Consider the following 12,509-nt stretch of genomic DNA (forward strand, 5'->3'; position numbering starts at 1 on the left):
TGTCTACCTTGGTAAGGGAATGCTTAGAACTATGCTTTTAATAGCATGAAATATCAGAGATCCATAGTAAGTGATGCTAACAAAAAGTTTTAATGACTTAGGTACTTCTGATACATGGCTAGAACAGTGCCTGGTATGTGGGAAGCCATCAATGACTGACTGAATAACTATACATTTTAAAAATTACCAGTTGGCCAAAATTGGTTACATATCAGTGTGCAAAACAGTCTAATTGGAAAAACGTGGTAAAAGACATCATCTCATGTTTCATTTAATAAACATAAAAAGCTCAACTTAATAAGCAAACAAAAACTAAGGTTATAGTAAACATTTTTCACTGAGAGCATAATAAAAGATTGCCAGTGGATATTTTGTATACTTCTACACATACCTGAAGACAACAAAATTTGATTGCCTGTGTGGTGCTGAGCATAGGTACTAGTCAGGGCTACTCTAAGTAAGTACACAAAAATGTGGGCATTTGTGTTTACTGTGTGTTGTGTACACATGAACAACGAGTTGGGACAAGCAATAAATGTATTAAAACCTATTCGGGCCTTTTTCTGAGTATCTACGGTTGATTATCCCTAATTTGAAAGTCTGAAATGCTGCAAAATCCAAAAAATAAAGAGCACTGACATGACTCCCTAAGTATAAAATTCTCTGTCATGAAATAAAGTTTCATGCACATGATTATTAAAAATATCTTATAAATGACCTTCAGGCTACATGTATAAGGTATATATAAAGCTATGTGAATTTCATGTTTAGACTTGGGCTCCTTCCCCAACATGTCTCATCACGGATATGCAAATTTTCCAGAATCTTTAAAAAGATCCAAAAACACTTTTGTTTCTAAGCATTTCAGGTAAGAAATAACTCATCTTGTATTTGAAAGGAAACTATCCCATGTGCTTTATATTCATACCTACTAGGCAGTTCTGCATACCCAGGATTATGTGGGATAACATACAATCATCCTGATAGTCACCTTACAACCTTATTTATTATCATGGCCAGAATTGAATATTAGATGTTCAAAGTTTTATTCTACTGAAAAATATTACGTAGAAAATCCTAGTTAGAAGTGTTCCAATTTTTTTGTTGCTGTGGTTGGTTTTGGGGTTTTTTTTTTCCTATTTTGTTAATATTTAAAATTTTTGTATCATTACTTTACATGCTTTATGAAAGATATTTCTGTAAATGGCAGTTATTTTCTTTGAGAAAAAGAATGATCTTTGCCCTGAGGCCAAAATTAGTAAAAAGTCTAGGGTTAGTCAAGGATGACAAATAAACAAGTTCTAGATATGAGGTAAAAAGAAAGAAATTCATGAGCTTGGCAATTATAGTAATAGAAAATCTCAGGCAAAATGAGTCAGAAGCAAAACAGATTATTAATTTCATGCAATTGTGAAATAATTTTCAGGAATCTGGAAACATTCTTGGTTATTTATGGTAAAGCAGTCTTTGAATTGCAGTTTACTTCTGGTAAAGCTGGTAATTATCTGATTTAGAAAAAGACTCAAGTAAACCAACTAAAATGTATTTCACTAGACAATAACATGAAATTCTCCTTTTGACCTGGTGTTTAGCAGCAATAACAGTGATTATATGACTTAGCATCTTTGCATGTAGTCTACTAATGTGTTGTTATTGTATTCCCCCTTTTTTTGTTAAGGCATCATCTCTTTCAACATACAAAATAGCAGAACAAGATTTTTCTTATTTCTTCCCTGATGATCCACCTACATTTATCTTCAGTCCTGTTAACAGACGAAGAGGGAGACTCCCCAAACGAGTATCTGTTAGTCAGGTAAAGAGTTTAATAACATTGTAAAGCAGTGTCGAGAATCCAGAGCAATATTCAGTTCTGTGTCCCATAGCCTATAGAAAGAAACTCACTGTTTCACATTAGAAAATGTGTGTTCTGTATATTGATAGCCACTCAGCAGTTAGGGTTTGTACAGGTTTCAAGTACAAATTAGGCATAGCTCTCAGACCAGAGATAGAGTGATTGATTGATTGATTGATTGATTGATTACCAAGTAGAGGCAAGCATATAAGTAGTTACTGAAATGTAAAGCAGGGTGAAATGCAGGGAAGAAACTCGGGGCTTGAAATGTGAAGAGCAGTAAGTTCTGACCTGATAAAATGATGGAAGACTAAAAATGCAGTAATGCTTAAGCTGGATAAAACACATGATTTCCAGTGATGAAGCAAAAAGCGTAAAAAATATATTTGAGGTATGAAAAGGGTTACAGGTGATTCGGGCTTTGTAGGGCATCATTGAGTAGTGAATGCGATGTGGCTGATCTGTTAGTACATGTGGCTGTAAGGGGAAATGAGGCCAAAAATCTGTAGGGTTGGTGCCCCGTGTGCCCCCCTCACCATCACCACCAGTATTTGATTGAACCAAGGCCTTCACGCTGAGCTGCATCCCAGCCACTTTTATCTCATACTTTGAGATGGGATCTCACTAACATTCCCAGGCTGAGCTTGAGCTTGCAGTCTTCCCACCTCCACCTCTCAGTGCTGCAGTTATCAGCACAGTCCGCAGTGTCCGGCTTGTGAGGGCTGTCCAATTCCTCTGTACAAATACTTCTGAAATGTATTTTTCATTATACTGTCCAATATATTTATCTTTTGTACAGACTGAAAATAAACTTCAACCAAAAAGTGGTAGCCTAAATCTAAGCAAATAACAGTGTGTGCTTGATTCAGTGTATGTATTGAGCAAGCTGAGAATGCAAAGAAAATCTTCTCTAAGGAGTTTTGAGACAGAAAGGGGAGGGCAGTATAGGGTGAATAATGTGTTTAATTCTACGCTCGCTTCCCACTTACTCTTTCTCACCTTTAGCAATGAGGAATTTTCCTCCCTTGGGTTATTGCCTGTTTCCCAATTTAGGGAGCAGTGACACCATGAAAATTTCTGGAACTGGGCACACCTGTAACCCAGTGCAGTTGCCTCAGTTGAAAGGAATTTATTTTGGGTTATTCTGCTTTTAAAAAAGTTCCCAGCCAGGGCCAGGCATATAGCTCAGTGGCAAAAGCGCCTGCCTCGCAAGTGCAAGGTTCTGAGTTCGATTCCTAGTACCAAAAAAAAAAAAAAAAATTCCCAACCAGGCATGGTGGAGCCTGCACTACACAGTGAGACTCTTGTCTCCAAAAAAAAGCCCCCCAAAATTTCCTTTCTTAGCTGGATGGGGTAGCACATACCTGTAATCCAAGCACCTGAAGCTGAGGCAGGAGGATTGTCATGTTTCAGGTCAGCCTGGGCTACCTAATGAGTTGAAGACAATCCTGAACCACATAGTGAGACCCTGTCTCAAAAAAAGGGGAAAAAAGATCCCTTTCTTTCTGTACTTTATTTTCTCCTACCCTCATTCTACACATTCTTTTTTATTCTCTTCTGCTAGGTGAGGGTTGCTAATGACTATAATTACAAACCAGGGTCCAGCTGCTTCTAAGTCTAGCTTGTATCGCAGTCAGCATGATTTAGAAATTTATTGAAGAATGTTTGAGAGTCATTTCCAGGCTTCAGTTAAGTGTTGGCTGAAAGAGTTGCTTTTGCTGTAGGAAAAACAAGCAGAAGACATCTTTTTCTTATTTCTTCCCTGGTGAAAAACCTTAGATGGAGATTGTTCTGTCCTTTTCTCAGTGCCCTTGTCACTTTTCTCAGTATTTCCTTCTCCCCGCAAAGAGGCCTGTTTCCTTCTTCTAAATAATTTTTATTCAATAAGCTGCTTTTTATTACATTCCTACTGTTAAATACTTTATTATATATTATCTTTCAGGCTGGGGATATAGCTCAGTGGTACAAGTACTTGCCTGGCAAGCGCAAGGTCCTGAGTTTGATTCCCAGTCCCCACCCCCCAAAAAAGTAATACATATTATTTTCCAAGCTCTTCAAAATAGGTAGGATCCCATTTTATAGCTGAATAAATAGGCGCAGAGATTAATTTGGTTTCTCAAAGTAACATTAGAAGCTGGAATTTGAACTGGAATTCAAAACTGACCCCTCACTTTTTTTGCCTACCATGAGTGATTCAGGATGACATTCATACTTTTATTCATTGAGACAACTAAAGTCAAAATGACTAATTACCACTTTTATTTTCCAACTCTAACTCAGTTATAACTGTCTTTTTGGGCTATTTAAAATTTCCATTTTGGCACTTAGCCAAATTCTGGGATTTTGTTTACTCAGAATGTTGACTGTCAGCTCTAGTAAGCCTTCTCCCATTTTACTTACTTAAGATCTGACTTCTGTGCTAAACCATATGTAAGAGAAGGGACCAAGTTTCCTATTTATCACCATGATTAGAATTGTCCCTTGTATGTGGTAGGTACTCTCAAGTATTCAAGTGAATTATGTTTTATCACATTTATATTATAAAAGATAGTAATATACACATTAAGCAGGTTGGAGATATTTTATGAGAAATAAAGTAAAAATAAAATTTTAACATTGGCCACAAGAATGTTTCTGACCTGTCTTTTCTTTGCCTCTTTCGTATTTCATGTGTTACCATCTGGTTTATCAAGTAACCTAGAGGAGGGGCTAGGGATTTAGCTCAGTGGCAAAAGCGCCTGCCTGGCAAGTGCAAGGTCGTGAGTTCAGTTCCCGGTACCGGAGAAAAACCAAAAGAAAAAAAAAAGTAACCTAGAGGATTTGTTCTCTAATGCATTATTTTAAAACTTTTCTGGTGTATTACTAGTTTTTTCTTGGGATTTTCTACTAATTTGTAAATCTATAGAATTCTTCATATGCTATATAGTGTCATAATTAGAGTTATTAAAGGTTCAGTAATATATTAGTAAACTATAGAAATGATCTCAAAGCATGTCTTAATACTTCAGAATAAAAACTCATTTTAGTATAGAGAAGGTAATTGATGTGAGCTTTTAAATTTTTTGGTATTTATTCTTGCTGTAGGATTAGACAAACCCTTAGTTCGTGGTTTATAACTTTAGTTTCTTGGTTTGTTTTTTTAGGAAGACAGCATTGCTAATAAACAGCCTATTGCAGGTTATAGGAACAAAGCTACTAAAGAAAGAGATAAACTTTTGAAACAAGAAGAAATGAAGACACTGGGTGAGTTTTAGCATCCTCTCCAGCCAGGTCTGATAGCACATGCCTGTCATCCCAGCACTTGGATGGCTAAAGCAGGAGGATCCTGAGTTTAAGGCCAACCTGGGCTACTAATTAGAACCTTGTCTTAAAAGACTCCCTCCCCCTGTCACCCTTCCCTTCCTCCCTCCCCTTCTCCCCCTCCCCCTCCAACTCTTCCTCTCCCCCTCCCCTCTTCCTGTCTCTCCATCTGTCTGACTCCCTTCCCCCCTAAAAAAACTGTTTAGAGACTACAAAGACTGTTTCTCTTGTGGCCAAGTAGGGGATAGTTCTAAAATGACATATTTCTGGTTTGTTCTTTGCCCAAAGGTAACTGGCAGTTTTTCCTTTAACTTTTTTCTAATAAATGAGATCTTTTCATTTTTTAAAACAATATTTAAGATATAGTATACCTCCTATTAAACTACTTAATCTAGATTAAGCAGCAGTAGGAGTTTCTGGGATTTACAAAATGGTTTGGGCCAATGTGTTTGACTTACATGATTGTTTAATTGATTGTCTTTCTGAGACAGGGTTTCACTGTGTAGTTCCGGCTTTGTAGCCCGGGCTGACCTCAAGCTCACAGTGATCCTCCTGCCTCAGCCTCCCAAGTGCTGGGATTACAGGCTTGCGCCACCACACCCAGTTTACACAGTCTATTAAGACATTGCTTTCCCAGTTTGAATGTGCATAGGAGTCTTGTTAAAATGAAGATTCTAAGCCAGGCGTGGTGACGCACGCCTGTAATCCCAGCACTCAGGAGGCCGAGGCAGGAGGATCGTTGCAAGTTCAAGACCAGCCTGGGCTACAAAGTGAGCTCAAGGCCAGCCTGAACTGCATAGCAAGACCCTGTCTCAAAAAGACAAAAAAAGATTCTAAATTAATAACATTGGGTTGGAGCTAAGATAATCTTGTTGCTGATTCTTAGATCACAGTATGAGTATGAAGACTTGGAAAGACAGGCTATGATTGTCCTAGTACTAGAGTTTGTCTTAAACCTACCCAGTTTGGCCAGATATGGTGGCACATGCCTGTAATCGCAGCACTTGGGAGCCTGGGGCAGGAGGATTGTCATGAGGCCAGCTTGGGTGGAATAGTGAGTTCAAGACCAGTCTAAACTATATAGTGAGACCTTGTCTTGGGAAAAAAAAAAAAAAAACCCTACCCAACTTTTCCAATTTTAATCAATTAGTCCTTTAATCATTAATCCTTTTATGAGTTCCTGTTGATCTCTTTTACCCATAAATTATTTCATGGTGTCTTTTGTTGTAATAAAACATGCCAAATGTTTTTTACCTGTACACATTTTCAAATTTGAACTTCTCTACAGCTTTTGAAAAGGCTAAATTAAAAAGAGAAAAAGCAGATGCCTTAGAAGCCAAGAAAAAAGAAAGGGAAGATAAAGAGAAAAAGAGGGAAGAACTGAAGAAAATTGTTGAAGAAGAGAGACTAAAGAAAAAAGAAGAAAAAGAAAGGCTTAAAATAGAAAGAGAAAAGGTATTCATTTAAGTCTGTCAGCTATTTTTTCTACATGTAGGAATATTATTTTACATGTTTCAATTCATGGTTAATTTTTAAGTGCTTTTGCCACATTCATTCACATGAATGACTATATAGAGGGGCAAGAAACAATACTGGTTTATTTCCTTGTAGCTTTGGAAAATTTAATAAGTGACTTAAGATCCAGCATATTTCTGTGTGCCTTTATCAGCTGACGTATGTTCCAGCACACGGTATTTTTACGTGCCTTTACCCCCACTCTGAAAGTGCAGTTGTGAACGGTTTATGCTCTGTTCTGTTAGATGCCTTTGAGAGGTCAGCATTTGTCGTGTAGTTTTAGATATCAGAAGTAATGGCTTCAAAAGACCAAGTGAGCAGGAGAAGTAGCCTGTGCTGTAAGAAAGTGAAGTCCATCAACCATATTCTGATATTGTCGCTTTTCCTTATTGTTCCCTCTGCCTATCTCTAACTTGTTATATTCAGATGAATCTTGAAACTGAAAATGTATTGCACATACTATGGGAGTTTTATTGAAAGTACTCTAATAATTTGTCAGCATCTAATTGAATCAAAATAGGGGATGGAGGACCACAGGCAAAGCCAGATTAAATATTTATTCAGGAGCTGGTGGGTGTATTTTTAATTTTTGTAGCATTATTTTGATCGATATTTTTCTGATCAGTGCTTCTAAAACTTCTGTATACATTAAAATCACTAGAAACACTTATTAAAATACTAATTGCTGGTCCTAACCCCAGACTTCCTGCTTCAGTAGGTCTGGGGCGGGGCCCAAGCATTCAAATTTCTAACAAGTTTTCAGGTGATGTTAATGTTGCCTAATAAATTTCTTCTAAGAATTTTTCTTACCTTTTTGTTAGGAAAGAGAGAAATTACGTGAAGAAAAGCGAAAATATGTGGAATATTTAAAACAGTGGAATAAACCCAGAGAGGATATGGAATGTGATGATCTCAAGGTATAAGTATGTTACATGGTGTGTGACACACGTTTTATATGTCATATGGCTTTCCTGACAAAATGTTTCTTTTACTTAATAGCAGCCTCTCTTCTTTATTTTTAACAAGAAGAATTAGCTGAGTAAGCAAATACTCATACATAGACTTCCAAGGTAGCATTGGTAGTGTTTTGTAGTAAGCTTTAATGATGGTCATTCTGCACAAATAACTGGTCAGTTTCTGTGATCCTTGACAGTCCAATTACTGCTGTAGCCAGGCATGCATTTAGATTGTTTGCTAGGTAAGGATTCTGCCTATTTCCCGAAATAACCAAAGTATATGAACCAAACTCATTCACCTCAGTTTATAAGGAAGCATTTCTCAATCAGTAGTAGTTATGTTCCGTATCATAAGGAAGTACTGCATTCGGAACAATATTTGTATAGCTAATTTGACTTCAGAATTTAGGTTAAGAGATCCTCTTAACTAGGAAATACAGTCAGGAAATACACTTCAGGTGAAAGTTATGTTCTTAGTTTGAGGAAGAAAAATTGTGTCATCTTCACAGTCTCCTAGGGCCTGTGACTTAGTAAAGTTGGAATAAGTCTAAGACATCTGTAATTTTTATAGTTCATAAGCATCCAGGGCTGAAAACCATTAAGCTACATGGGATAGTTCTTACTAGGTAAAAGGCAAAAGATTTATACGATCTGAAGAGAAATCAGAGTGTTATAGTTCTTACTAGGTAAAGAGTATGTCCTACTCACCTGTTTAAATTTCCTGTACTTAGTTCAAATAGTTACATAAATAATTTAATTTTACAGGAACTTCCAGAACCAACTCCAGTGAAAACTAGACTACCTCCTGAAATTTTTGGTGATGCTCTGATGGTTTTGGAGTTCCTCAATGCCTTCGGGGAACTTTTTGATCTTCAAGATGAGTTTCCTGAGGGAGTAACCCTAGGTAAGTATTCTACTTGTGTATCGCTGCATTATAGTTCATCCTAAAATTAGAGACTTAAAAAAAAAGTCCCGTCCATGTTCTTTGGGATTACTGGATTTAGCTGGCCATTCCCTCCTGGAGTCTCATGTGGCCAACACAGTGGCTGAAACTAGAGTCGTTTAGTGGCTTGACTAGCTGGATGTTCATGATGGCCTCCATGCGCAAGTCTGATGCCTCATTACTGTCCACGTGGCCCCTGCTTCTGCTGCACCTCACGTGGCAGCTCAGGGCTCCAAGAGACCAGAAGCAGAGCCAGCTGCCCTCGGAAAGACAGACCTGGAACTGCACAGCCTTTCTCCTGCCACAGCTCATTGGTCAGGGCAGTGACGGGCCTCCTGGAACTGCGGAGGGGGCGGGCAGTGGGAGTAGCATGTGCATGCGTATGGACAAAGGAGCACCTACTGACTGTTGTATCTCTGTATGCCTGTGCGCTTACAAAGTTTTACTTCATAAAAGCAATTATAAAAGTTTAATATGAGGAAGAGTTGGGTCAAATTTTGAAGATTTAGCTGTCAAATAGCCGAATTTCTTTAAGATCATGTAGGGACCTTCAAAGGTAAAATTCTGTCATCTTACTTTGATAGTATTGTACATTCATCAAGAGGGCTCTCAATTTTTCTCCTTATGAGTTAGTTGAGGTATGAATCATTGTGCCTTATAAATCAAGAAGTTTTAAATAATGCTGGTCTGAATTACATGAATTAGATACATATTTATTTAACACTTGAATACAATATTAGGATTCAACCAAAAAGTTAATGAGCTAGAACTGTAGCTCAGTGGTAGAATGCTTGCCTAGCATGTGCAAAACCCTGTGTTCAATCTCTACCACTTGAAAAGTAAAACAGAATAGAAAGCCCTGAAGCCAATAATTACCTCTCCTGAGCACTATATGTCCCTCATAGCTCTGAAAAGCAGCAAGACAGCAGCCAGGCACAACGATACACTCCTGTTAGCCCAGCACTCGGGAAGCACACAGATGGATGGCCATGAGTTCAAGGCCATCCTGAGCGACATAGTGAGTTCAGGCCCAGCCTAAACTGTATATGTAGTGAGACCCTGTCTCAAAAAAACAAAGCAGAAAAGAAACTAACAATAAATAAGACAATAATAATAACATCTTTGCATTGTTAATAGAATTTAGATGAAATATATTGATCTACTGAGGCTCTTTTAGCTTTATTGAATGCAGTGACTGGCTCATGATTTTATTATACTCATAAATTTAAAAAATAATTTTGGCTCAAATAAATACTTAGTTGTGCTTTCTGTTGTTGATTAAATGTTTATTACTCCGCTGGAGTTGTTTTCTCAGTCGTGAACAGAATTTTAAATTTATTTTAAATATTTTATTCACAGAAGTGTTAGAGGAAGCTCTTGTAGGAAATGACAGTGAAGGCCCACTATGTGAATTGCTTTTTTTCTTCCTGACTGCAATCTTCCAGGCGATAGCAGAAGAAGAAGAAGAAGTAGCCAAAGAGCAAATAACTGATGCTGACACCAAAGGTCAGAGTTGAACATTATTGCTGACAGAGCCATTGTAGCTTTGTAGTGAAACTGATTTCTAAGATTATTTTAAAATTATACTGGCTTTTACAGTTAGAAAATATAATTGATCTTGTTATCTGATGCTAAGTCGTATACTAACAACATATTATCAGTTGTTTAATACAAACTTTATTTTAATGTGACCTGTTTCTGACACCCTTGAAGGCACTCTCCCAATTTGTCTTGCTTAGGAGTATTGCAGATTGCACTGGCTAGTTTCCGTAATCCTAAAATAGTACACTAAATAGCACTCACTTTTTCCTCACCTGAGGAAAAACTTCAGTTATTAATACTTTAAATTGAGGACCGGGCGTAGTGAGGCATGCTTGTAATCCCAGCACTTGGGGGGCTGAGGCAGGAGGATCATTGCAAGTTCAAGGACAGCCTAGGCTATGTAGAAAGACCCTGTCTCAACAAAAACAACCTAAATAAATACATAGAAAATACTACTGGGTCTGGGGATTTAGCTCAGTGGTGTAGCACCTGCCTGGCAAGCTTGAGGTGCTGAGTTTGATTTCTGTTACCCACAAAAAAAAAGAAAGAAAAAAGTACTACTGCGGATTTAATTTCAGATTTGGCATTTTTTAGACCAGTGTTAAGTTTGTTTTGTTTTTTACTAGTGTCTTGGTTATTTTTTATTGTTGCTGAGACAAAATATCCAAAGCCCAGAATGAAGGAAGGAAAGATTTATTTAGCTTACAGTTTGTGGAAGTTTTAGTCCATATTTACCTGGCTCCAAGGCAGAGTGGCACATGACAGGGGGCAACCGTTTATGGCTACGGAAGACAGCAGAAGCAACAAGAGCACAGGGGAGGAGTGGCAGAGAGAGTAAGCCTGTTTTTCTCTCTTACACTGGAAGCAGACTGCCCCCACCCCCAGGACTGTAGCACTCTCATAACCTCCATGCCCTCCTCTTGCCCAAGCTCAGGATGAATACAAAGTAAGCACCTGGCTCCCCGCTGAATCACATAGTTAACCTTCTAAACTTCTCAAATTGACACAATGAACAATATCCCAGAAGGGTAAGGGCATGTCCTTTTCACCCCAGGATGCAGAACTGCTGAGTCACTTAGCCAAACCTCTAGACTCCCCAAGTTGACACAGTGTGTATCAGCCATAACAACTAGTTTCAGCTAGAAGTTTTGTTCTTTAAAATCAGTGCTCTTAAATACCTAGAGTCAGTGTATGGTATGTTAATGTAGACAGAATTTTTGGAGAAAAGCCTTTTTAATTTTTAAAACTGTATGTTCACTATTTTGTTTAGGACTTACCTCAGTCAGAGGAAATGATTTGGATTCCTGAACAATACACTATAAACTTTGCTACATTTAGGAGTTAGGACCAGAAGCTTGATTAAACAATATTTAGTGGATTGCATGAACATTCACAATAATAACTGCTTAGGGACAAAGCTGGAACATTTCTGCATTCAGATAGTTTTGTTGGCCTTAGACAATTCAAACTCATCTACCTTTATGTCCAGGGCCTGATGCAATAGGATATTGATGAGTATGCATCTGATGTTGGCTGCATTTTAATTTTAGTCTGCTTCAAGCAGAATATATTCTTCAGACTAAGTGCTAATCATCATGGGCCTTCATTAAGGCACTTTGGCCATATGACCCCCATTGTCACCTCAGATAATTTAATTTTTTTACCCATTAGGTTATATTAATATCCAGTAACATTACAGAGTTTTTGACCAAGTTCTGACCTTAACACAAGACATTGTACTATATTTAATTCATCATTTATTTGTGTTGTTTTGTTTTGTTTTGTTTTGTTTTGGTACCAGGACTCAAACTCAGGACCTCATGCTTGCCAGGCAGGTGCTGCACCACTGAGCTATATCATGGCCCTAATTCATTATGTAAAGTAGATAGACTGTGTAGTTTTGGAAGTCCTGATGGAAAAAAAGTAAATGTGTTGGAAAATCAGTATAAAGGGGAAAATATATGAGATTGTTGGTGTTTGTATTGCCATTTTATTTCATATTCATGATTTGCTGGCTCTAATAAAAAGCTTTATTCTTACACAGAGCTATCTATAAATATAAACAGATAGAAGGTCTATTTGATTAAATGTTGACCAATAAATAAAGGTTTCCATCTTCCACTTGAAAATACTTATTTAAATGTTGGGAAGAAAAAACTTAGTTTGGTATTTTTCACCCATCATTCACCTCCTTTATTATTATTGATCACATTTTGCTTACCTCAGTTTCAATAGGAGGCCTGGACTGTCCCCCCAAGAGTAACTTCATTTTTCCTCACATGTGTTCACTCATCTCAGGAACAGAAAGTTTTTCCACAGTGTTGGCAGAGAGTTGGACAGTCTGATGGGACCAACTGTTCTCTTACTGCCTCTATAGTGGTTTTACCCCTTAGGTGCTTCC

At 37.7% G+C, this 12,509-nt stretch overlaps 1 protein-coding gene across 1 annotated transcript in view; it reads left to right on the forward strand.

The window, feature by feature from the left end:
• Baz1a (bromodomain adjacent to zinc finger domain, 1A) overlaps positions 1–12,509 on the forward strand; it is a gene marked incomplete in the record, with an annotated part of 95,000 nt that overhangs the window by 53,590 nt on the left and 28,901 nt on the right. Inside the window, 6 exon segments of the mRNA XM_013510376.1 lie at positions 1,679–1,813; positions 4,996–5,095; positions 6,441–6,607; positions 7,489–7,584; positions 8,389–8,527; positions 9,926–10,072. Coding sequence (XP_013365830.1) covers positions 1,679–1,813; positions 4,996–5,095; positions 6,441–6,607; positions 7,489–7,584; positions 8,389–8,527; positions 9,926–10,072 — 784 coding nt within the window.

This window comes from Chinchilla lanigera, unplaced genomic scaffold (genome assembly GCF_000276665.1).
Source record: "Chinchilla lanigera isolate Chin_1 unplaced genomic scaffold, ChiLan1.0 scaffold00008, whole genome shotgun sequence".
NCBI lineage: Eukaryota > Metazoa > Chordata > Mammalia > Rodentia > Chinchillidae > Chinchilla > Chinchilla lanigera.